A 26,495-nucleotide genomic window follows, 5' to 3' on the forward strand; every position below is an offset into this window, starting at 1 on the left:
ACTGGTTTTCTTTTCTAGGCACCACAGCATAAACAGGAAGTTCATGCCTCTGGAGCTTATTCATGGTAGAATGGAAAAAATGAAGCTATGGACTTCCTCCAGAATCATGTAAAGAGGCGGGATCCTTAAACAACTCTGCTCACTTTCTTATCTTCTCCAGAAGTCTAGTAAAGTACACACATAAACTATAAAACCATTCCCAGGGATGCATAGGGTTCCTTGCTTGTATTTGACCGGAAATCAACATGATAAATGTGAATCAGGCTTCCATTAGATTCTAGAGCCTTTGCATTATAGCAAAGATCACTGTAGCACCTCTCTGTTGACTGTATGAGTCAAAGTTCCAGAGCTATAAAATCAAATAGTCTACCATGTCATGTGCCAGAAGTACAAGGTATCTGATATTATATAGCCAACTTCTGATACTAAGAGACAAAGGTGTTTCTTACGCGTTTGTCCTGGTAAAATAGCTCCATATCTTCATCATCATGGTCATGGGAATTTCCTTTATATGTGATAAAAATGTACATTGTCAATTTCCTGGGTTTGAGATTATAGTTCCATAAGATGTAGCTAGGGGAGGAAACTAGATAAGAGGATACACGTGACTTGTCTGTAATATTGCAACTTCTTGCGAATTACTTGTATTTACTTTGATAGTTTTTACAAAGGGCACCTTCTTATGTGCCTGAGTATGGTAGGGACGGTTGGCACTGACAAATCAGGGGGAATTCAAACCCCGCCGTTGGTTTTAAGGTGAAGTTTTTCCAGCCACAAACCTCCAAGGGAGAAGGCTTGAGACTGGGAATGCCCTGACATAAACCGTTTCCTAGACCCGGATTCCCTTTGCCCTCCCGTACCACCAAGGACATCCCAAGGTCATCTCCTTGAATGAAGATGCCTTTTCTTATCTCCCCTAAGAGATGGGAATCTTTTTTTTTCTTTTTGTCTACCAAGCACCCTTTCTTTGGGTGCTCAGAACCTCCAAACACAATTGTCAACGCAGACAGGTGCGGGTAGGGAGCTGGAAGGCCAAGGAGATGCACAGGTGTCTGTCCTGTCGGGTACCAAATGACTTCACGTGCCAGGCCCTGGGCTCCCCCCTTCCCTGCCCCCCTCCTTCCCCCCCTCACCTGAGGTGTCTGTGGCTGCCTCAACACTTGCGCCGACGGCCACCATGTCTGCCTCCGTCCAGCGCACCCCGACGGCCACAGGCCAAGGGATTTTGTCGGGACCGAAAGCACCTCCGCAACTCCCATTCGCTCACTGGGGCTGCTCGGGCGGTCGCGGCCGCCGCCCCTTTCCCACCGCACGGAGGCCGGCTCGGTGCCGCCCCGCCACGAGAGGGCGCCATTTCCTCCCCGCTAACTCCTCCGCCCCGAGGAAGAACGGAAAGGGGCCTTGCATTAACACTGCCACCCCGTAGGACGCCTTTGCCCCATTCGCATCTTTGCCTTCAACCATTCCACCGTCTGCTTCACCGCCCCCCCCCACGTCAAAACCGGCTCCCGCCCCCCAGCTCCGAGTTCCGAGGCCGGCGTGTGCTTCTCCCCGCAGCCGCCTCAGAGGCCAGGCCACGCCCCTCGGCGCGCGAACCTAGCGGGAAGCCAGGGGCGTGGTCAGATGGCTGAGTGGGGTAATATGGGGCGTGTCCTCCTCAGTGCTGGGCGTCTATTGGCTGTCTTGCCGTGAGGAGGCGGGCCTCAGGAGAACCGCGCTGTGGCCTCCCGGGTCTCGCACCCGCTCGAGGGATCACAATTGGAAACACTGGAGCTTTCGTGGCGCGCTGCAGAGTGCGGCTCTGACTCCTACAGCATGGCTGAGAAGCGGCACGCCGAGGACACCCAAGCCCGACGGCTCCCCGATTCCTTCAAAGGTAAGCCGTGAGCCCCCGGTAAACGCCCGACGGCGGACTGCCCCACCTGGTCGCCTTCCCCTCGGGGGCCGGCCGCGCCCCCGCCTGCGGCTCGAGGTGCGCGCGTTCCGGGCGCGGTTCCGGGCGCGGCGTCCTCGCGGCTTCGTGCTGCGCGACCGCTTCGCCGCGTCGTCGGGCGTCTGCTCGTGTACTCCGTGCTTCTCAGGCTGAGGATTGCGACTTTGGGGTGCTGGGGTGTGGTGGGCGCCACTAGCAGAGGCGCGTGCCATGCCCGGGACGCCGGCCGGGGCTCGCGTGGTCCGCGTTCGCACGGACCTGCAGGGCCAGCGCGTCCTTCGCTCGCGGCATCCACGAGGACGCGGAAACGCCGAAGTAACCGGTGGGTCTCCCGGTGGTGCTGGAGTCCCCGTCTCCGACGTCAGAACCTCTTCCGTTTCACACAGAAAGATGTCAGGCTCTGACCCTGGACACGAAGTAGGCGGTACGTGTGAGAAAAAGAAACAACAACAACCACAGTCTTAGCAAGTCTTCTGGCTTTCTTCCTTCCCTTCTTTCTGCCCCAGTCAGTTCCCCTCCTTTGGAGCTTTGTTTGATTGTGCTAGTCCTAGGGCTTGAACTCCGTGCCTGGGCACTAACAAGCTAGTGCACTACCACTTTGAGCCACAGCTCCATTCCCAGCTTTTTAGGATTCATTGGAAACGGACTCACAGACTTTACTGCTCGAGCTGACTTTGAACCATCTTCTTTAGGTCTCAGCCTCCTGAGTAGCTAGGAGTCATCAGCTCCAGTTGAGAACTCTACATTCCCCTATCATTACCACCTTATGAGGGCCTTCCCAGGCTGGAGACAGGAACTGTAAGTGGTTCCATCATATCCATTTTTTTTTTTTTTTTTGTCATGAGGCTTGAACCCTGGGCCTGGGCGCTGTCCCTGAGCTCTTCAGCTCAAGGCTAGCACTCTACCACCTGAGCCACAATGTCACTTCTGGTTTTCTGGTGGTTTATTGGAGATAAGAATCTCAGGAACTTTGCTACCCAGGCTGGCATTGGACCGTGATCTTCAGATCTCAGCCTCCTGAGTAGCTAGGATTACAGGCATGAGACAGTGAGCCACCGGCGACTGGCCATATCCACTTTTGAAGAAACTGCTGCCATCTAGAGAGCTGCCATCCTGAACATTTATTGGCTAACTCCTTGAGGGAGGGAAGGAATGTCCAATAAAGTTAGGCCCCAAATGATTCAGGAGTAATGAGATCCTCTCAGGATCCCTTACCCATTCTAAGGAATTAGTTCTCAAGATGGAATTTCAAAATGGACAACAGTGAAACAGAGGCAAGATGAGCTTTTCCAGCACCCCACAACAAACACAGCTGGAATAATCTATTCTGGTTATTTTGGTTTGGTTTGGTTTTGAGAGTCTTTTTCGCTTTTGCCCAGGCAAGCCTCTAATGCACTTATTCTACCCCCTCTCCCTCCCAATTGCCTGAGATTATAGGCGTGCTCCACTGGAATTATCAATAAATAATTCTAAACATGTATGAAGCAGCCTTTTTTTCGCCCATCTGAATATAATTTCCTTTGTCCAGAGATACATGTCTTGAATTCCTTCTTGCACCAAAAGAGTTATAGAGTGCTGATGCTGTAGCTCTGTGGTAGTGTGCAAGGAAGGGAGCCTGGGTTCCATCCCTGCCACCACCACATATGCACACTGGATCTGCTGGATCCTCACAACAGGGGTAGTGCTGTTGCTATCTCTGCTTTATACTTTAAGAAACTGATAACTGATACAGAGGTTAAATTCCTTAAAGCTACACAGGCTTAGTGGAATCATATTTAATACCTTCATGTAAGTAATTCTAGAACTTGAACAAGAAAAAAAAGTCCATTACCAACTCTTCAATAGTTGTCATTTCCTAGACAAAAACAGTGGGTTGAATCCTTTCCTTTGTACCTTGACCTTTGTTGGTACGGTTTTTACCTTGTACATTATTTATTTTGCTGGTCCTGTGGCTTGAACACAGAGTCTGGATGCTGACTCTGAGCCTCTTTGGGCTCAAGGTTAGCACTCTACCACTTGAGGTACAGCACTATTCCCAGCCTTTTCTTAGTAGTTCATTGGAGATAAGAGTCTCATGGAATGGCTTTAAACTATAATCCTTAGGTCTCAGCCTACTTTACAGATGTGAGCCACCAGCGTCCAGCTACTTACTTATTTTTGTGTTAATTGTACTAACGTGTATCATTGTGATATTTCCAGATATGCATATAATGTAAATTCACCCCCTCTATTATACTTCCTTAGTCCACTTTCTTCTTGTACCCTGACCTTCTAGGAGAAAACTACAGTGAGGATTGAGTTTGGGAGAGTTGTTTGGTAATAAATATGATCTTTGAGGTTAATAGTCAAAGACCAGCTGTTTCTCTTGTTTTGTTTGAGACAAAGCTATTACTATGTATAGCCTCTTCTATAACAGGGATGCTTAGATTCTCTATTTTCAATTTTCACAAATGAAGCTTCTTACTAGGACAAATATACTATCTTAGTAATTATAGTCTGTTTACTAATAATATAAACCCAGATAAGCAGCCTACCTATAGTAAGAATATGTGATGAAGAACATGATGATCATACCCTCAAATCAACACTTTGCATTACAGCGAACAATAAAGTAAGCAGTCAGACTGGCTTGGAACTCACTGTATAGCCTCAGCTGGCCTCAAACTCCTTCTGCTTTTGTTTCCTAATTGCTGGGATTATAGGCCACAGATCAGATTTTTACTTTAAGTTCTTTTACTTGGTTTGACACTAAACCTTTTTCTTTTAAGAAACTAATGAAAATGAATGCACCTGCTCCCCAGATACATACAAACAAATTTTTCTTGTTCTGTATGTTTTTTTTTTTCTAATGGTAAGCCATAGAGATTTGATACTGAGGGGAAGGGGGAATTTACTGCTGGAATATCTTAAATAGAATTTGTTTTTTTTTGGGGGGGGGCCTGGGCGCTGTCCCTCAGCTCTTCAGCTCAAGGCTAGCACTCTACCACTTGAGCCACAGCGCCACTTCCGGCTTTTTTCTTTTTGCTTATGTGGTGCTGAGGAATCGAACCCAGGGCCTCAGGCATGCAAGGCAAGCACTCTACCACTGAGCCACCTTCCCAGCCCAGGGACTAGAACTTTTAAACATAGAAGGCTACATTTCCAGTGCTATGTCCAGAAAAACCTTCAGAAAGCCTGGACATTCTCTGGCAAATTCAAGTTTAAGGGTAAATTGGAAAGATGTATGACAAATGGCCTAACAAAGGTTAGCCCTCTCACTCCCTGCTCCCGACATGAAGTTCCTCCTCTAGAGACAGAGTCCCTAAACAGATTGTTAGTCTTCTTTTTTTTTCTCCATTGTGCGTAGGTCCCAGAAGGCAATTCACTTACTAAAAGGTTTATTCCTATAAACAATTATCAAGACGGACCTTAATGTTGAGAGCATAAAAAATAAGAATAACTATTTGCTTCTTGAACACTTCTAAGTGTCCAGCACATTATGTATTTTCTTATTTAATCTTTCTAATGCTGTGAAATAAGTAATGTTTCTTTCTCCCATTTTACAGATAAGAAAATGGAGTGGTAGATTTCAAATCAGGCACAAAATCCTCAGGCTTTTAGTCACACATTAGCTATTTGGCCTCAAGATAGAATTGGGAGCCTAATGACAGAATTTCCTTAAGTTCCTGTTTGGTTTGGTTTTTCCTAAATTTTAATTTACTGATGTTGCTCTCTCATGTTTTCTCTCCTGACTCATTTTATGGCTTGAAACATGGGAATAAAAGAATGCTTGGGAAATAAAATATTTATAGCTATTGAATTGCCTTATTCTTTTGGTACTAAGCAAAGAATTCTCTTGGTTTCAACTTTTAGAATAATCTTTAATAGAGCCTCTCCTTCCCTGAAGGTTGTGGGTTGAACAGATTTTAACCTCTGTCATCCACATCACATAATGCTTCATCTGTATCAGCTCCTTGGGCCTAGTATTCATAGCTTCTGGCTTTTTGGTGGTTAATTGGAGGTAAGAGTCTCACAGACTTTCCTTCCCAGCTAGTTTCAAACCATGGTCCTTAGATCTCAGTCTCCTGAGTAGCTAGAATTATGGGCATGAGCCATCTGTGCTAGGTTCAGTTTGTCTATTTTTAAGTGGTTAAAAAAGATGAATATTTCCTTACATGTGAAGAGTAGATGAAAGTCAGACTTCTGTGTCCATACATTAGCCCAGCCCGCTCATATTGTGTATTTATCGCATGGCAGTGCAGAGTTGTACTTGCCGCAGACTTTTTGGCCTGCAAAGCCTGAAATGTTACTTTCTGGCCCTTTAAAGGGGAAGTTTGTCAAATCCTGACAAAATCTGGTGTAGAATAATGCTTTTAAAAAAACACGGATCTCGCCAGCGCTGGTGGTTCACATAGGAGGCTGAGGAAAGCTGAGGATCCTGTTCAAAGCCAGTTCGAACAGTCTGTGAGACTCTTACCCCAATAAAAGCCAAAAGCGGGGCTGTGACTCAAGTGGTAGAGTGCTAGCAACCCCATGTCCAGCAAAAAAAATGCTATGAGAACCAATCATGTGTATTCTTAAGATAAAATTACTCCTCACCAACCTATCTTTCTCCACCCAGACAACAGAATTCCTGGTGGTTCATGCTATCAAATTTTTCACTCTGGTTCTGTTAAAGGGGAAGGAAAAGATGCCTTTAAATGGTTCAACTTTGTTTACTTCAGTGACTCTTTAGCTAACCTCATGTGTGTGCAGGCTAATCTTATTTTTTAGATATGATAGAAGACTTGTTTCTGTCTTTTGTCAGCAGAGGAAAGCCATTATCTTTTGAACTTTAGAGTAATTAAATTTCAGGGACTAATGGATTTATGACTGCATATGACTTCTAGTCATGCCAAGTTCAATAGATATTAAAGTAAACCAGATGTTGTGATAGATACACTGTTGTGAATGTTGCCAGGGAAAGAATGTGTTACTGTTCTTCCTGAAATTAACCCAATAAAAATTGCTGGGTAACTTGTCTGTTTTCATGTTTTTTGTTTGTTTTTTTTGGTCGGTCATGGGGCTTGAACTTTGGGCTTGGGTGCTGTCCATCAGCTCTTCAGCTCAAGACTAGCGTTCTACCACTTGGGTCACAGAGCCATTCCGGTTTTCTAGTGGTTTATTGGAGATCAGGGTCTCCTGGACTCCTGCCTGGGCTAGCTTTGATCTATGATCTTCAGATCTCAGCCTCATGAGTACACCTGTAATCCTAGCTACTTAAGAGGCTGAGATCTGAGGATCCTGGTTCAAAGCCAGCCCCTGCCAGAAAGTCCGTGAGATTCTTATCTCTAATTAACCACCAGAAAACTGGGAGTGGCGCTGTGGCTAAAGTTGGTAGAGTGCTTGCTTGCCTTGAGGTAAAAAAGCTCAGGGACAGCATCTGGGCCCAGAGTTCAAGCCCTACGATCAACAACAACAACAAAAAGAACTTATGTTAGTATTTGGCAGTAAGCTCAATTTGAATATTTAATGCCAAAATTGAAATGTACAGGATCATATCCACTTTCAGACCTTGGCTTTGATTGCTTAAGAATATATTCTAATGCAATTTCCTGGAAAGAGTTTGGTAGTAAAAGAAGAAAATGAACTAAAACACAGCAAAACAGTATTTACAGCCAAATATTGGGAATCCCTAATCTTTGGGAGAGAGAGTTTCTACCTAGCAAAACATTGACAAGTGCATCAACCAATACATCTCAGGAATTCTGTTTTCCCATTACTTGTTTTTTCTAAAGTTGCTAGAATTCCATCCTAAAGTAATGAGTGGGAAATTTGAAGAAAATGAATTTTATGAAATGTGAGTGAGTAGCTAAGATTGCTTCTGCTCTTTTTCCCAGAAGTGGTAGATGACTGAAGTTTTATTTATAAGCCTGAAGTTTTATTTATAAGCATCCAGGCCTCTTTTCCTTGATGAATATGGTTTTGTAGTTTTTCGAGCTGTGAAGCTTGAGGGTTGAGAATAGGATCTTTTAATTGCAAAGAAATGGGGAAACTATTAAAGTGTGGATGCAACCCTGATTGTTTCTAGCTGAGCATAAGAAAGAGTAAACTCGATTTTCGTAGAGTCTACTCAGCTTCCTGTTCTCTTGATTTGCAATCCCATATACTTACAAGGGTTTGAAGACACCCTGCTTGACAATGGAAAGTGAATGCAGACATGATCTGGGCAGTGCTTTCTGGTTTGTCTTCATGTGCCTCTCTTTGAAACTATATTTCCTAAGAATCTCTGAATAGTCAATCCTAGACTGGCAGTTTATATGTATGAGGAGAGGAAGGGAGGTAACATCAAGACCCAAATTAAGTCTTTTAAGAAACTTTCCTCAAAAAGAGCAAATGTATGGATTTCCCTCATTTTCATCATGCAAATTTGAATACTCAAATAGAATAGAGGGTTATAGAAAGGTATCTATATTTATGGAACATTAATTCAACTTTATAAGCTGAATTAGCACTAATCCTTACTTTTTACTGTTGAAGTAACCAAGGCCCAAATATCCTTTCTATGATGGATGCTGTGTTAAACATTGGAATATGAAACTGAGTAAAAGCATAGCTTATTGGTATAGTATTTGCCTAGCATATGTGAGGCCCTGGGTTTTATCCCAGCACCACCAAAAGAGGGGGGAAGGGTAAAAAGATACCTCCAAACCCTTAGGGAGTTTATAGCATAGGACACAGAGATGTGTGTTTTGGAGTATGAGAGTATGGGACAATATTTTAGAAAGCACCAAATGCTGTCAGGTGTAAGTATCTGTAGCTCATCTGTTCTTGCTTAGAATCTGTGGGACTCAAAATCTAGACCTTTAAGCCTGGCACAAAGCCCTGAAACTGTCTTTTGCTATAAATAGGCATCTCTGGAATTAAGAAGGCTTCCTTCCTCTGTATGAATATCAGATTTCATTTTCAAAATCCCTGTGTGTTGTACTTACCCAGTTTCGATATTGTCTCAAGAAAGTGCCCCAAACATGAAAACACAGTAAGGAATACTTTTTAAATTCAGTAGTTCGGAGGTCAAAGAGACACAGAATGGGGGCTTTGTAGTAATTGACTTGTATTTGAATCCCATTGTGACCATGGGAAAATTATGTTGCCTCAATTACCTCATTCTTAAAATGGGATTTAAAATGCTGGGGCTGGAAAGGTGGCTCAGTAGTAGAGTGCTTGTCTTGTATGCATGAGGCCCTAGGTTTGATTTCTCAGCACCACATAAGCAGAAAAAGCCAGAAGTGGTGCTGTGGCTCAAGTGGTAGAGTGCTAGCCTTGAGCTGAAGAGCTGAGGGACAGGGCCTAGGCTCAAAGTTCAGGCCCCACGACCAACAAAAACAACAACAAAAAACCATGATAAAAATACTTAGCTTTTAGATCTAAAATACATTAGGACATAGTAAATTATACAGGTCTCTAGGCATTCACACACAGTAAGACCAAAGGAGCATACTCTTAGGAGAGGAACAGAAAGACACAATGCTTGTCTGCATCTGATCATCATACAAAATAATATTTATAGAAATGAACTCCAGGAAATGGAAATGAGGGTTTTTTTCACTCTTTTGTTCTCTTTCCTTTTTGTTCTGTTTGTTTATATGTCATTGGGAGTATAAGGGGACACACAGAAATGGAGGGACAGGATAAACAAATGTAGCAGGGTACTCACTGGACACTTATGTTGAAAATGAACTTGGGGCTGGGGGCAGGAGGGAAAGACTGGGGGAGAGCGAGGGAAGGGGTGACATTATCCAAAAAGAAATGTACTCACTACCTCACTTATATAATTGTAACCTCTCTGTACATCACCTTTAGAATAACAATAAAAATATTAATTACTTTTTAAATAGTACTTGGCTTCACTAGGCAAGGTGGCACACACTTATAATCCTAACATTTTCTTGAGACAGGACAGTCATGCATTTGGCTACATAGTGAATTTGAGGCTACTGGGCTATATGCCAAGACCCTATCTGACAAAGCAAATAAAAAATACTTAGCCTCCCAGGACTGTTGTCAGAGTTAAGTGATACACTTTTCTTGCTTGATAAAAGAAGGAGTAGTGTGTTACATAGATTGGGGAATAGAGAACCTACACTCTAGGGGTGTATGAGGATTAATGTGAAAAGTAATGCTCAGCACAAAGCTCTGAATTGCTAGTGGGGATATAAAGATGAGGATGATGCAGGCAGCAGCCATGTTAATTCCAGTGATTCAAGCTATGTGGTTTTGTTTTCAACAGATAGCCCAAATAAAGGCCTTGGACCTTGTGGATGGATTTTGGTGGCTGCCTCATTCTTATTCACACTTATAACTTTCCCAATATCGATATGGATGTGCATAAAGGTAAAGACCTTTTCATTTACATCAGGATGGAGTCCATTCCTACTTACTCAACCTACTTTTATATGTGTAAGAGATGTAGATGGTCTAGCCTGTAATTTTTTTTCCTCTTTTGGAAAACTGATTCTACTCATCAATTATACTGGAATCGTAATGCTTTTTTTAAAAAAAAAAAAAAAAAGAAATTCCTAGCCATCTAATTTTAAAGTAAGAATTGCCATCAGATATTTTCTGGATCAGGGATATGAGATGTTCTTGGAGTGCAAGTTCTCAAGAGTTAGCAATGGCGAGGTTCAAGTGCTGACTCCATGGTTTACTCATGGGTCCTCACTTATAAAGTGGAATTGAACCATGACACCTCCTTCTTCAGGGAACTATGGTAAGGGTAAAATGAATTGATGAGCCTGAATGTACTTATTGCAGTTTCTGCCATATCATAAGGGAAAAGGCTCTTTCACCTACAAAATTATCAAGGTTTAGATAAGTGACTATCGTTTACATGTTCTTAGAAAAATAAAATATGCTCCAAGCTTTTTCAGATACTTTTATTGTAATTTTAAAGATCAGAACAAAAACCTTTGGAAATAGAGCTGTCGCTCAAGTGACCTTAAGCAAATACACTCCCAGACAGCACCCAGGCCTTGACTTCAAGCCCGGGACCAGCACAAAGAAAAAGAAAAAAAAAACCTTAAGCTTTTTTTTTCATGAATAAATAATACATGAACAACTGATTATAAATGGTCACAGCTGAGGAATGAGGTAATAGATGTATTTCTGTATTATGTTCTATACTTTGTAAATTTCTACAGCGAATATTTTATAATCAGTATGAAAATAGCAAATGTCGTGCTTATAAAGGGTAAAAGATTGCACATGTTGTTTATAGATAATGTATGGATACGGAGAAAAGGTAGGAGTTAGCTAACCTGTTGAGAATGTAAGTACATATTTAAGACTGTGTATGTGTCTGTGCTCCTCATGTTAAATTATTATTTATGTTTTTTTAATTCTAGATTATAAAAGAATATGAAAGAGCCATCATCTTTAGATTGGGTCGCATTTTACAAGGAGGAGCCAAAGGACCTGGTCAGTACTAGGATGCAAGGAGGATTATCTGAAGAGTAACTTTTAAAAATACTAACAATAATAAAGATCTTGCCTTTTTACCTAGGGCCAACCTCATACTACAGTCTTCCTACTTGTGACTGCTCTGATAGCTGGGACCACCAACTCATGACACTACACCCATGACACTACACCCCGCTTGTTGATTAATATGGGATCTTGCAAACTTTTTTGCCTAAGCTGACCTTGAACCATGATCCTCCTGATCTTTGCTTTCCAAGTAGCTGGCATTACAGGGCTTTTTTTTTTTTTCATTTGCTTTTGTATTTGTAGGAAGAGTGTGTTTCATTTTGGTTTTGTGCTGGTACCAAGGCTGGAACTTAGGACCTTGTACTCTCACTTGGCTTTTTCGCTCAGAGTTGGTACCCTACTACTTGAGACACAGATCCACTTTTGCCTTTTTGGTAACTAATTGGAGATAAGAATCTCACAGTTTTTTGGTTTTTGTTTTTGGGGGTTTTTTTGTTTTTTGTTTTTTTTTTTGCCTGGGATGGCTTTGAACTGTGATCCTTAGATCTCAGCCTCCTGAGTAGCTGGCGTAAATTATTGATGCTTGTTTAGTTTTGTTTTGAGAAAGGGTCCTCAATATGTAGCATAGGCTGGCCTTGAACTTGTTATATAGCCTAAGTGGACTTTGAACTCTTAATCATTATGCTTTGACCTCCCACATACTGGGATTATAGACATGAACCATCATACCTTCCTCACTTGAGACAGGAGCATTCTAATTGATGAGATTTCCCTGTGAGGGCCATGTGGTATCAGACATTGTGTAACAATACCTGTGGTTCTAGCCAGTCTCAATATTCTCCATCCCTGTTCACACTTCCTCCTTCCCTTCCCCCTTGCGCCCAGAAGATTATCTTTAGACAGGAATGGTTTAGAAGTCAGAGCATGAGAATCCCTACTAAGGAAAGGCCTTTAGTTACTCATCTGGCACACTTCAGTGAAGTTCCTACCGTGTTCCCAAGGCCTGGGAATTATAGCAAGACTAGAATACAGTCCCTTCCCTCAGGGCTTTGTCCAGTAGCAGGACACTAACAAGGAAATGGATAGCTACATCCCATGGGATAGGTCTTATGAACAAGAGACTCCCAGAGCAGGGTACCTAACCTCAAATAGCAGTAGGTGAGAAAGACAGGCTTCCTCTGTGTGTGTGTGTGTGTGTGTGCGCGCGCGCGCGCGCATGTGTGTGTGTGTGTGTAAGAGAGAGAGAGAGTGTCCATCGGGCACGCATGCTGATATTAGAGCTTGAACTCATAGCCTGGGCACTGTCCCTTAGCTTTTACCCTGAAGGCTGGTGCTCGATCACTTGAGCCACAACTCTGCTTCTGGATTTTTGGTGCTTAACTGGAAATAAGAGTCTCACAGACTTTCTCCTATTCAGGCTGGCTTCAAACCACGAACTTTAGATCTTAATGTCCTGAGTAGCTAGGATTACAGGGATAAGCCACCAGCATGCAGCTAAGCATGCTTCCTGAAGGAGACATCCTAGCAGAGACTTATGGCAGGGGAAGGTGTTGACCACCAAGAAGGGTTCCTAACAGACACAGCACCACATACAAAGCAGTGTAAGGCAGACAGTGTGTTGAGTCATCAGGGAATCCCTCCAGAGTCCTCAGGGGTCAGATATGCAGATATGCATACAGGATATGCAGATATGGCTGAAGAAGTGGCCTATGATGGGTCATGCAAGTCCATGCCCAGGGCAGGGTTGTTATCTTAGCTGTGGAAGAATAACTACCAGAAACAAAAAGATGGCTTGAGAAGAGATTTTCATTTAAAGAAAAAATGTCCACAGCATGGAGTAAGGAAATGAATTCCACAGGCCTCCGTGGGGACAGTTCAAGGTGGGAAGTGGGCAAAGGGAGTCAAGGACAACATTCTGAGCTTCTAGTTTTTCACAAAGAAAACTTGGTGACTTGCATTGAGCAGGTCAGTTCCATTAGCATTGATGGAGAATTGGGCTGGTCACATCACTCTGGTCACTCTGATCCTATGTGTGTCTTTGTTACAGGTTTGTTTTTTATCCTACCCTGCACTGACAGCTTCATCAAGGTGGACATGAGGACCATCTCATTTGATATTCCTCCTCAGGAGGTGAGCTCTTCCTTCACCTTGGCTAACTGAGGAATTCTTGGGTGTAAAAGTGGTCATGACAGACCATAATTAATGCTAATGGAAGTGTCGAGTTACTGTCATTATTGTCATTACGTTTACTATCATCATTCTTTATAAATTTCTGAGAGAAACTCCTATGTAGCCCAATATTCTTTCCTGTTATGACCATTTCATTCACGAGACACATGGGTTAGAAGCCAAAGGATTAGAATTGCTCCTTTGGAAGTTTAAATATATTAGAGGTCATATTGTACTTTTTCAGACTATGTCACAAGGTTGTCACCATTGAAATAGCAAAATACCAGAAGAATATAGACAAAGGTTCATTCCTCATACTTCAGTGGCAAAACCAGGATTAAATCTAGTTCAGTCCTTGAGGTCCCTGTCTGGTGCTTTCCTTAGCTCAGTATTAGTTGCATTCTTCATTAGTTCTGTCATGCCCTTTATACCCTTGTCTTAGGAATCACAGAAGCCATGGCAGACAGAAAACCTTCAGGTAGGCTGATGGAGATGGGGGAATCCTGTCTTGTTTTTTGGCCTATGGAACTCAGCACAGTGTTGGAGCCTGGCCATGTTGCCTTTTCTAATCACAAAATCCAGAAAGCAGCTTAGACAGGACCTTGCTGGTTCTGATCCAAATAGTTGATGAGATCAGACTTTTTAGTGCATACAAGCTTGGTGGTACCAGAAATCATCAAAAAGTCCATTTCATCCATAAAAACAAATCCAAAGCCAGTTGGCTCACTCCTATAATCCTAGCTATTCAGGAGGCTGAGATCTGATTTTATGATTCAAAGCCAACCAGGGCAGAAAAGTCTTTGAGACTCCTATCTCCAATAAACTACCCAGAAAACGTCAGAAGTGGAGCTCTGCCCAAGTGGTAGAGTGCTAGCCTTGAACAAAAAAGCCTAAGGGACAATGCCCAGGCCCTGAGTTCAAGTCTCAGGACCAGCACCAAAAAATGAAAGTCCCAGAGCTCTGCTCTATCTCTTGCATGGTCTATCTTTCAGAGAAGATAAGATTCTCAAAAGACCCCCTTTCAGGATTTCTCAGATTCCTGGCATCTTCCTCTGTAAACATTGCAGGCATCTGTTGAGGTTGCTGAGAGCTTCTGCCTTCCAGCTGCTCTCCCCTCCCTGCAAGTGGATGAATGCAGAGCTGATTGGACTTGGCAAGCAATTCTTCCCTCCACCCCCACCCCTCTGTGAACACTCTGCCTACAGTAAACACTTGCCGGAGAAGCTGCAGCTTAGCAAGCAACTGAAGCAGAGTCAGTGGCAAGATTCTGTTAGGAAAGACATTTGCTTTCCCATCACTTTATGGAAAACAGTTTTCACATAGAGTGATAATATACTCCATCTATCTGCAGATCCTTCTCTTTGCTTCTAAGTTAGAGGTATTTTTAGATTACTTACCGAGAGGAGGGGAGGACTGCTTTGAAGCCTGGTGGAGCTAAACAGCTACTTAGCAAGATGGTTGTTTCCCTCTTCTATTTATGTAGCATGTTATACTTTGCAAGGGACATCTTTTACATGGAACTAGTTTCCTTGATCTTCACAGAAATTTGGGTAGAATTGGAAGGTATTGTCAGCACAGGCTTACCAGCCCTGCTAGATAGAGGGTGCCAAGAGCACATGCTGAGCTGGAACTGTGTTTGCTTCCATGATTTAGTTCAATTCATCCCTTCCCCAGTATTAAGCACTCTACCAACGCTAGAGATACAAAGAGTTGCCCCTAGCAAATTCATAGGCTAGGCTGGGCATGGTGGATCAAGTCTTTTAAATCCTTAGGGGATTATCTTTCAAGGCCAGCCTGGGCATCAAAGTTTGCAAATCTCCATCTCAACCAATGGCTGGGCACAGTTGTGTTGTCCCAAGCTATGGGGGAAAGCACAGAGGCTTGGCTCAGTGGCATGCCTCTGTCACCCCAGCAACAAAGGGAAGCACAAATAGGAGGGTTGCAGCCCAGGCATAAGAGCAAGACTATTCCAAGAATAAGCAAGGCAAAAGAGAATGAAGGAATAGCTCAAGTGATAGATTGCCTGTGTAGCAAGTGCAGGGCCCTGAGTGAAATAGGACCATCGGGTCTGGCCAACCCCTTCTTGGCCACATGCTGGATGGTAAGGTCTGGCATCTTTACTTTGGTAGAAGATGAAGCCACTGACTCCTAGGGGTAAAGGAGTGGCCTCCCAGGTGAGGGGGTTTGCCTGAATGGTTGGAGGCAAGGATGGGCTTTTGGCTGATAGGTTACTAAACCTGTCATCCAGTGCCTGAAACTGGGAGTTTCCTGTGACCCTGCCCCCTGACCTGAGCCTATTTAGGCCTGGGCCAGTGTTCCTGTCCTGTCTCCTATCTCCTGCTTGTTCCCCAGCCAACATAGTATCACAACGGTGTTTTTTGTTCTTTCTTCCCTCTTTGGCCTGTTTGCTAGCTGTGTTAGGTGTATTTGCAAGCTGCAGGCCTTTGTAACAATTGGCTGCCTGCAGACCACTAGTGCTCAAATAAAGACTACAAGATTCATCCTCTCAAAATGTGGCTTCTCCATTTTTCTCACCTTACAACACATGTACTCATGTATGAAGCACGGATTAGAAATAAGGCAAAAAGGCTTTTCTCTTACTGTCTAAATTAATTTACCCCACTCAACAAGGTCAGTTTTTACTCGATAAAGCTCTTACCATTATCTGATAATGATAGCATTATCATATGTCAGGCACTTTTTCTCACCACTTAAAACACAGTAATTCTAACAGCCAAACTTGTGAAGTAGGAAACATTATTAATCTCCACTTCACAAATGAGGAATCTGAGTCCCAGGAAGGTTAACTACTAATTTGGATTACTTGTTTTCCTGGAGCCTGCCACTCAGATTATCCTTTAGTCAAAACAAAGTTATGTTACATTAAGCACATACTATAAAGTATACCGTAACTTTGCTGTGTAAAAATATTCTAACTTGAAGTGGCGCTGTAGCTCAAGTAGTAGAGCGCTCGCCTTGAGCTGAGGAGCTGAGGGACAGCACCTAGGCCCAGAGTTCAAGCCCCATGACCGACCAAAAAAAATAAAATAAAATAAAAATCTAACTTTCTTTGAGAGTCAGGTCTCACCCCTTCCACCCATGCTACCTACTTTCTGTCCCTTAAAGTCTCCTTTGATTCCCCCACCTCCTCAAAAGTAGGACCCAACACTGGTCATGCTTTTATCCCTAGCACAATACTTTCTATCAAGTAGCTTCTCATCATTTGTTGAGTGATTGAATGGGTTCAGGGACTTGGATAAATTAGTGTGTTTTAGATTTCTAAAGATAGAATGAACCTTCTGATGCCTTCTTACAGAAAATGGGCTACTGCATTATCAAAGTTAATTTATTACAATGTAGTTTGTATAGTCAAGAAATGTGCTACAGGATTGCTTCCTTCCTCTTGTAGATCCTCACGAAGGATTCTGTGACCATTAGTGTGGATGGCGTAGTCTATTACCGTGTTCAGAACGCAACCCTGGCTGTGGCAAATATCACCAATGCAGACTCTGCCACCCGTCTTTTGGCTCAGACTACTCTCAGGAATGTTCTAGGCACCAAGAACCTTTCTCAGATTCTCTCTGACAGAGAAGAAATCGCCCACAACATGCAGGTGAGGAACATACAGACATGGCAGCCCCCTGGAAACTGACCACGAAAGCAAGGAGCGTGTGGATGTTTGAGAATCCTTTGCTAATTGAAGTTGAGGTATCCTTGGTCTATTTGTATTTAGTAAGGTTTTCCAGACTTGGAAGGACACGGTTTTCATATGAACAGCCTCTGGGTTCCTAACATGACAGTGAATGTTATTCTTACTTCCTTCCAGTGTGTGCTTGGAACTTTTTGGTTTAGCGTAAACTTGGACATGTTAGAGCTCTCTTTTGTGGGTGAGTCCCTTTTGTGGGTGAGTCCCGTACCTTCCCTTCTGTTGTGCCCAGTCTTGCTTGTATGGTAGATATCTAGTTAAACCTGGCTTGTTCAACAAGATAGTAGATACATTGAAGAAATAGGTGGCAGATTTATAGACTGGAAATCTGAATTCCTACTCAATTTGTATAGATCTCATCGTGATCATATTCCACACCTCTGCAACTTTATGAAATACCCAATATGAGTTCATTCCTACCCTTTTAAAGGAGGAAAACAATCATATGCCAGTGGCTCATACCTCTAAGCCTAGCTATTCAGGAGAATGAGCTCTGAGGATTACAGTTCAAAACCAGTCTGGGCAGAAATGTTCCTGAGACGCTTATCTCAAGTTAACCATAACAACTCAGAAGTGGAGCTGTGGCTAAAGTGTTAGAATGCTAATCTTTAGCACAAAAGCTCAAGGATAGCACCCAGCTCCTCAGTTCTAGCCCCAGGACTGGCAAAAATAAAAAAAAATAAAGGAGGAAAACAAGCACCAAGAAATAATATGACTTGCACTTAGTCACATTAGCTCAGGAGTTAGCAAGCTATAGTTCCCAGGGTCAGCCACCTGTATTTGTAAGGTTTCATTTATATACATCCATAGCATTCATTCATGATGGTTGCTTTTGACCTACATTTTTAATCATTGCAACAGGAACTGAAAATAAACAGTTCTTACAGTCAGGTACTGGTGGTTCATGCCTGTAATCTGAGACTAAGATCTGAGGATTGTGGTCTGACATCAGCCTGGGCTGGAAAGTCTGTGAGACTTTCCTCTTTAATAAAATACTCAGAAAAGGCCAGAAGTGGCACTGCGGCTCAAGTGGTAGAGCACTAAACTTGAGCAAAAAAAAAAAAAAAAAAGCTACAAGCTCAGGGACAGCACCCAAGACCTAAGTTCAAAGCCCCAGGACCAGTACACACAAACCACACACACACACACACACACACACACACACACACACCTAAGCTCAAAGCCCCAGGACCAGTACACACAAAACACACACACACACACTTCCTACACAGCCCTCTTAGAAGAGGTTGGCCAACCTCTGTACTAGCTCAATTAGTAACAGAATGGAGATCAGTTCTCTAACAACCCAGCCCCTAACTGGGCATAAGGATAACTTTTTGTGCCACTCTCCCAGTACCTTATCTGTTTCACATCCCAGTGAAAGCAGCTACTCTGGCCATCTGAGCAGAGATGGACGTTGACTCGATTGGCTTCTCTTCCCAACAGTCTACCTTGGATGATGCCACTGATGACTGGGGAATCAAGGTGGAGCGTGTGGAAATTAAGGATGTAAAGCTGCCAGTGCAGCTCCAGAGAGCTATGGCAGCAGAAGCAGAAGCAGCCCGTGAGGCAAGAGCCAAGGTAATGTTTTCTGTTTCTTTGGAGGGTTTTTGTTGTTGTTGTTTTTCTTGCTGAACTTTTTTCCCCCCAAAATAAGATGCTCACTTTAAACACCTGAGACAGTCCTGAAGGCCACCACTCTTTAACAGTTTTATGTTCTTGGCTTTTATTTAATTAGGTTGTTGCAGGGCTGGCCAAAACAGAATGTTACATGTGCAAATTCTGCACAATATCTCATGGGACTCTCAGTCCATTAGAACCCTGCCTATGTATTAACTCTGTATTGGGTGATGTGGCCCTTTGGGAAGCACTAAGGAAAAATGTGTTGAGCTGACCTGAAACATAGTATCTTTTTAGGTGAGAATATATGAAAATTCAGGCTGCCTCACCAGACCCAGGATCAGGAAGCAGAGACAATCCTCACCAGAATTAAATGTGGGAACCATAAAGCAGTCAAGGATAAAGGGAGCTAGTCAGTCTTTCCTAGACCATGTACCACTGTAAAATAGTGCTGGTTGGAGGACTTCTGACTCACAAGTTCAACTATATTCCCAAATGAGCAGTAAAGGAGACAGACTACATTCACAGAAGAGAGCATCTCATTGATCCAGCTGTGGCCCAAGGGCATGGCTACATATACCACGGCCCAATAGCCTCACCCTATGAATTTGACAAATCAACTAAATGCAAAAAAAAAATGAATCAGATTGTCATTAGAATATGGTAGTAGCTGGTGAAGATGGCTGGCCACAGAACCTTGTTCTCTTAGGATGCCCTTGAAGCCACAAATTGGCCACCATCATTTCCTAGCCAGCCCCAGGCAGAAGAATAAATTGTTTGGGATAGGTTTTCCTAATATGATCATTGATGCTCAGCATAATAACCCAGTGATACTACATAATCTTCATGTGCCTTCTTTTAAACCCATAACTTCTTAGAAACTAAATTATATATATATATATATATATGTATGATATATGTATATGTATTATATACATATATATGATACACATCATATATATGATTGTGTTAGTAATGTTCCCTAATATCAGCTAATTATTTTGAAAATTAGAAACTGCTCTTAGCTAGTCATTATCTTAAACCTCACTTCTAAACCATATTGAATAATAAAATTTCCCATATGTGGACTTCATAGACTCCTCAGAGTTCATTGTCCAAAAGTGCCAGTAGTTGCCCAGGCACTGCAAGCTCCTATTCCCTTGTCATCAATTAACCACAGCACTGTTTTCCACTGAGCTGAGACTTGGCTCCAGAAGCCATCTGCAGTACTCCGGGTAACAGAGTTTGCCCTGAAAAGTGAAAGTCACATGCCGTCCTTGTCAATGAGAGATTGAAGCCCAGGAAAGCTAAGTGAGTGAGTTCTTCAGTGTCACACCATGGCAGTGCAAATTAGAAATCCCTGCTTTCCTCCCGGCCTCCCCTGCCTTCTATGCCATTCTTGACAGCATGGAGAGTGCCTGTCCTCTCTTTATAGCCAGAAGAAAAAAGAAATTCTGAATTAGTATGCTTTCAGTGGGATGGGGCTGGAAGCTTAGTCTGGAAGGTTCTCAGGAAACCTGGGCTGACTATCTTCAAGGTTAGGGTTTGCACAATGAGCCTGACCCTGCTGCGAAGTGCAGTAATTCTGCGGCAACCATAGCCTTATATTCATGTTTCCATGAAAAATAAGGAACCCTGCCTACTTTAACAAAACAGCCACAGAAAACAGAAAGAGGGGGTAGGGGAACCAATAGCTTAAGAGACACTGGAGAAAAAAAAATCCTTCAAGTTAATTAGCCATAGGGATTACAAAGAGGTGTTTCCCTTGATAAACAGCAGAGTGGCTTGAAAAATAAGAACCAAATGTGGGCAGGTGAGAGAGGACCTGGAGTGCTTGCATTCTTCTGGTGAGAGTGTACGCTGGTGCAACCGCTTTGCAGTAAAGTGGCAGTATCTACCAAAGCTCAATATTTGCTACACTGTAGAAGCTATTGCTCCATTCCTAAGTATGTGGCTTACAGCAATGTACCAAAACCCATGACTGGGATGTTCATGGCAGCACTTCTTAATTGCCCCCAATATGGCAACTCCCATGTCTGTTGCTAGATGTTCTATGAAGAAATACTATGCAGCAAAGAGGAAGAAGCTATATCTGTTCACAAAGTAGAAGATTTGTGAGACACAAAAGAAGACAGATTTTCTACACATTTTACAATAGGTTCAAAGTTTACAGACCAGCTTTTAATGGCCTCAGATCAGAAAAATGCCTGGCATGTGCCAGAGTTGACTGACCTGGAGCTACTGCACATTTGGCAAAAAGCCCTCCCCTCCCCCAAAGAACTTGCTTTGTTCTCTAAGATGCTATGCAGAGTGCACTCAGCCTACCTCTAGACAAAGCCTGTAGTATTGTGTTCATAGATTTGGCAGCTTGCTCAGAGCAGCTTTTCTACGAACAAAATGTGTACCCATCCTGATGGGTCTGGCTTTGCTGCCAAGAGATTGTGTATTAATTGGCAGTGGGAAATGAGATAGCTCAGCAGTTGGTCCATGTTCAGACAAAAAAAAATAGTGCCTAATTGGACACATGAGCTGACATGGAAAAAATATCAGAGGCTGCTGGTCCCATGGTAAGGGCTCTTTCTGCATTCACTAGTGCTTATCCTGGAATACAATTACATGCATCTCTTTGACCATGTCTGGCACTTGCCCACCAAGGCAGGACATAGTGGTTTGCTTTGATAATTGAAGGTTTAATTCTGTTCTTTCTCTCAGTAAGTCCCAGATCATATATCAGTTAATGTCAATATCTATATAAGTAAAACCCAGAAACTTGAATTCATCAGGCCCTCTGCTCTCCCCTTCCCATACCAAATCCATCCCCAAATGCCTCCTCAATCTGTCTTACCCTCCAGCCTCCCCGGGGCCCTCCCCCAGTTTCTTCTCACCAATCTCTGCACATCCCTCTGTGTTTTCCCAAATTAGGCAGCAGGAAGGAAGAAGGACAGAAGATGAATTAAACCCCTTTAAAGCTTTTCCACACCAGGTGCTGGTGCTCATGCCTGTAATCCTAGCTACTCAGGAAGCTGAGATCTGAGGATAGCCATCCCAGGCAGGAAAGTTCATGAAAGTCTTATCTCCAATTAACCACCAAAAAGCCAGAAGTGGCTGTGACCCAAGTGGCAGAGCACCAGCCTTGAACTAAAAAGGCAAGATCAAAGACAGTGTTCAGGCCCTGAATTCACGCTCCAGTACTAGCACACACACACAAAATATTTTTTACTAGATATGCTTCTCAGTATCATAAATGAATTAAATTATAACTATGTATTTATTGCTAGAATGAGATAGGATTCCATATAAGTTTTATTCTTATTTTTCATTTTGATGGATGAAGATGCCTAATTTACATATGTAAACAGAACTTTTTTTAAAGGTACTGTAAGTTCTTATTTCAGCCTCTTATCAAAACATGCATCTATCAGTTTTTGCTTCAATAAGATTCTCTTTGCTTTTTTTGAAATCAAAGAATTGCAAAAGGATTTGTAATCATTTGGTGATTATGCCTTGATGTTAATGGATTGCTCCGGTCTGACTCCCCTACTTTCCTTTCCTGCTCACAGGTAATTGCAGCTGAGGGAGAAATGAATGCATCCAGAGCTTTGAAAGAAGCCTCCATTGTCATCACCGAGTCTCCCGCAGCCCTTCAGCTCCGGTACCTTCAGACTCTGACCACCATTGCTGCTGAGAAGAACTCCACCATCGTCTTCCCTCTGCCCATAGATATGCTGCAAGGCCTCATGGGGGCAAAGCAATGAGTCAGATGCGCTAGGGGAGAGAGATTGGCTGTACCCTTACAAGGATAAGGGGACCAATTTAGCCTTCAGCTCACAAGGAGAGAGAGTAGGGCAGGAAACTGCATATCCTCCCTCCCTTTCCTTTTCCATATGTTGAATGTAAAGCTTTTAGAATGTATAGTGGTCATAAAAACAGATAAAAGAATTGTTAGCTTTGAGGCTGGGGGTGTTACTCAGGGCTAGAGTACTTGCATTGCATGCCTGAGGCCCTGAGTCTGATCTGTAGCACCATTAGAAAGGGACAAGGTGGGAAAGAAAGAATTGTTAGTTTGTAAATACTGAAAGAGAAAGATTGATAATTTATATATATATATATATGATAATCTCCTAAGTCTTCAAAATATTTTAGGAGTTTGTATTTTTAGAACATTTTGTAGTAGATTAACCCCCTCCTCTTCTGAAATTTCTATCAGCAGCCAGGCCAAGAGCAAGAACATAGAGTAGACTGCCATCTGACTCCCCTTAGCCAGATAAATGCTTTGCAAGAAAGTTATGACTTGGGCTATCAGCAGCTTCTTGGGGCCATCTGTGCCTTACCTCCACGGAATCTTAATGTCTCCCTCATATTCATCTCCTTGCTAAACACAAACCATGTGTCAGAGAATCCTCGGTGAACAGGCCCTCTTTTGTGGAAACCTGTCAGAACTAGGGGAAATTAGATAAAGATTACCCCAAACCCTTCAAAGACTTAAATTCACTGTTGTGGTGGTCCTTTTGAAAATAACAGGTGTATTTTTTTTCCACTTCTCTGAGCCTCCTTTTATGAGTAAACAATGCTCTGTGATCTGCCTTTCAAACCAACTTAAATACTTTTCACAAAAGTGCTTTTCTCACCTTGCCGATTTTTTTCATATATCAGGTTTTGAATAGTTTTGCTATTTTATTAAAATATTGTCCAAGTTTTATAAACAATTGTTATATAACCCTCTAATAGCTTAGGGAATAAAACACTTAAAAAGAGTATCTTCGGAGGACCATTATATTTCAATAACAGCAGGCTACAAACTATTACAGGCTCTGAGATACCTTGGTTATGAATTCCATTAATTAGTAGCATAAGGAACTCATTATATAGTGGACATGTAATATGTGACAATCTTGGGAAGACACTGGCACTTAGGGTGTCATCTATAGAGATGTAGAACTGCTTTTTCTCGCATGTACTTTGATGTAGAAAGGGATGTGGCAAGTGTATTTAGACCAGGGTTTCTTAGTCTGTAATATGAGGAAGCCTCTTCCATTTTGAATCACCTGACCCTCTTCCTTCCTGATTTGGAAAGCTGGCTACCGACATTTGCAGCACTTCCTCTTTGAGGCTCTCAGTTCACCCAAAGTCTAAATATAAGTCATCTATTCCCGGTAGCACTCTCTGTATCTGCTTTTACACCTTAGCTGAATTACTGTCAGTCCCAGCCTGTTGGTCCCTTCCTGTCTTGTATATCCCATTTCCAAGCTCATTTTAGAAAACTTTGAACCACCCTCCACCCAGATTTCTAGTGGAGCTGATTAGAAGTTATGGCACATTTCAACTAGGGACTCAAGTTGCACTTACATTTTGAATTTTCTTCAAGTCATGGTTTTTGTGTTGTGAAGTGGCTCACACATGGTGACTAAGGATCAGGAAACGTCATATTGGGATGAATAACAGTGCACCAGGTTCCCTGTGTTTTCTTCTCCAGGTATTGAGTGATCCGCCTTTTTGCGTCTGTGAATTCCTAGTCCAGTAGGTTGAAGTTCAGTGAAGCTAGAGGGAACTCCAGGATGGAGCAGTGCTGGTGCGGGGGTTGCACCTGCCTCCCCTTCCAACAATGCAGAATAAAGCATGTGCACTGGAATTGATTTTCTCTGCATTTCATTTTTCAGAAGGGTCCCAACAGATCCTCCAGTACCAGGATGGCCACCTTGCCCCAAGAATTTTCCCCAGCGTAGGTGAGACCACAGACCCACAAAGCCTTGGGCTGGCTTCATTGCCCTTCACGTTCTTCCATGTCACTTAGCTATTCACACAGACCTATGTCTGCTTAGAAGAACAATATGAAATCAATGGGTTTTACCTTTTTACCTCCAACTTTTGAAGAACCATCTTGAAGTAATGGCAGCCTACCACAAGGCTGGTTAGCTTCAAACCCAAACCTATCTAATACTGATGACTTCTTTTTTTTTTGGGGGGGGGGTCCGGTCGTGGGGCCTGAACTCTGGGCCTGGGTGCTGTCCCTCAGCTCTTCAGCTCAAGGCTAGCACTCTACCACTTGAGCCACAGTGCCACTTCCGGCCTCAGGCATGCAAGGCAAGCACTCTACCACTGAGCCACCTTCCCAGCCCCTAATACTGATGATTTCTAAAGTGTCTCAGTGTAGCTTCATTTGACACAACTTGTCTCCATCTTTCCTATACACACACCACTGCCACCGTGACATTTTCTATGTAGATTACACATTTCCCAAGACTTAAATCTCATTGGACTCTGCAGCCATACCTAAGAAAGTTTTACACTTTAGTTTTGGGTCATCTGATTTAGCTAAAGTTCAGTCCAAAAATGAGAGGAGTTGCTGGTGTGTTCATCAATACGTGTTATAACAACACTGGCTTCAGTGGAAGAAGCCAGAGTTCTATGTACTTTCCATTTTCATGGTTCTTTTTTTTTAATTTGTTATTATAGAGGTGATAGTTTTTTGTTTTTCTTTTTTTTTTTCTATTCTGATCCTGGGGCTTGAACTCAGGGCCTGGGTGCTGTCCCTCAGCTTCTTTGTGCTCAAGTCTAGCACTCTACTATTTGAGCCACAGTGCCACTTCTGGCTTTTTTTTTTTTTTTTTGGTCAGTTGTGGCGCTTGAACTCTGGACCTGGGCGTTGTCCCTCAGCTCTTCAGCTCAAGGCTAGCACTCTACCACTTGAGCCACATCACCACTTCCAGTTTTCTGGTGGTTTATTGAAGATAAGAGTCTCACAGACATTCTTGCCCCGGCTGGCTTTGAACCATGATCCCATCTCAGCCTCCTGAGTAGATAGGATTACAGGCATAAGCCACCTGTGCCCAGCTGAGGTGGTAGTTTTTGAACTACGTATTTATCTTGTGATTTCAATAGCATATCTTCCCAAGGTTAGTCAGCTAACTAAACCATACAGAACCCAGAACATTTTACTTAGGGGTTTTGAACTTTGACAGTACCAAGTTCCACTTCCCCACCACCCAACCCCACAAAAGAAACTATACATTAGTAAAATATTTGAAGTGCCTTTCACTAGAACAAATTATTAAGTACATATTTGTAACATACCATAAAGTAAACCAATGAGAAATGAGGCTTTAAAAATATATTAATCAGTTATAGAAGTGTTATTACTGCTTTAAAAATGAAATTTGAACCATCTATTTGTAAAATCCTGGGAAGTGCTTTCAAGATTCTACAGAGTTCTATAGAATTCTATGACTCTTTGGTTACTTCCCCAGCTTATAATGTGACCTTGAATAAGTCCTTTCCCCTCAACTTCTTTCCTCACCAGTCAAATGAAATTATAGTTCACCTGTTCAGGCCGTGGCTGTTTTGCAAATACATTGGAAGCTGAGAAATACAGAGGCATGCCACACAGATGTGCATACTTAACTGAGTGACAATGACCCCCCCCCACACACACATGAACCTACTTCAGAATCACTAGATTAGATCACCTGTAAGATCCTAACCTCAAAAAGTTTTGCAGTTGCAATGATATATTTCCCATGGAAACCAGGGAGAAGGCGTAAGCCAAGCATTATGCAAGATAGTCTGTCTTATCTTTCATTTCCACTCATAATCCTATTTGGTTGTGTTGATCAGGCTAGGGGAAAT

General features: G+C 42.8%; 1 protein-coding gene across 1 annotated transcript; it reads left to right on the forward strand.

The window, feature by feature from the left end:
- The first annotated feature begins 1,719 nt into the window (after positions 1-1,719).
- Positions 1,720-24,499, forward strand: Stom (stomatin). Its single transcript, XM_013030157.1, has 7 exons — positions 1,720-1,876; positions 10,182-10,285; positions 11,296-11,368; positions 13,425-13,507; positions 16,956-17,159; positions 18,699-18,833; positions 22,433-24,499. Exons 1-7 carry the CDS (start codon positions 1,816-1,818, stop codon positions 22,625-22,627), a joined length of 855 nt encoding a protein of 284 aa, XP_012885611.1. The 5' UTR covers positions 1,720-1,815; the 3' UTR covers positions 22,628-24,499.
- The last annotated feature ends 1,996 nt before the right edge of the window (positions 24,500-26,495 follow it).

This window comes from Dipodomys ordii, unplaced genomic scaffold, assembly GCF_000151885.1.
Source record: "Dipodomys ordii isolate 6190 unplaced genomic scaffold, Dord_2.0 Scaffold127, whole genome shotgun sequence".
In the NCBI taxonomy this organism is placed as follows: domain Eukaryota; kingdom Metazoa; phylum Chordata; class Mammalia; order Rodentia; family Heteromyidae; genus Dipodomys; species Dipodomys ordii.

Excerpts from the sequence above, each read along its gene's own strand:
- Stom (XM_013030157.1), top strand. The coding sequence starts at position 1,816 with ATGGCTGAGAAGCGGCACGCCGAGGACACCCAAGCCCGACGGCTCCCC. Across the intron at positions 1,877-10,181 it reads GCTCCCCGATTCCTTCAAAG|ATAGCCCAAATAAAGGCCTT; the intron begins GTAAGCCGTGAG and ends TGTTTTCAACAG. Across the intron at positions 17,160-18,698 it reads AAATCGCCCACAACATGCAG|TCTACCTTGGATGATGCCAC; the intron begins GTGAGGAACATA and ends TCTTCCCAACAG.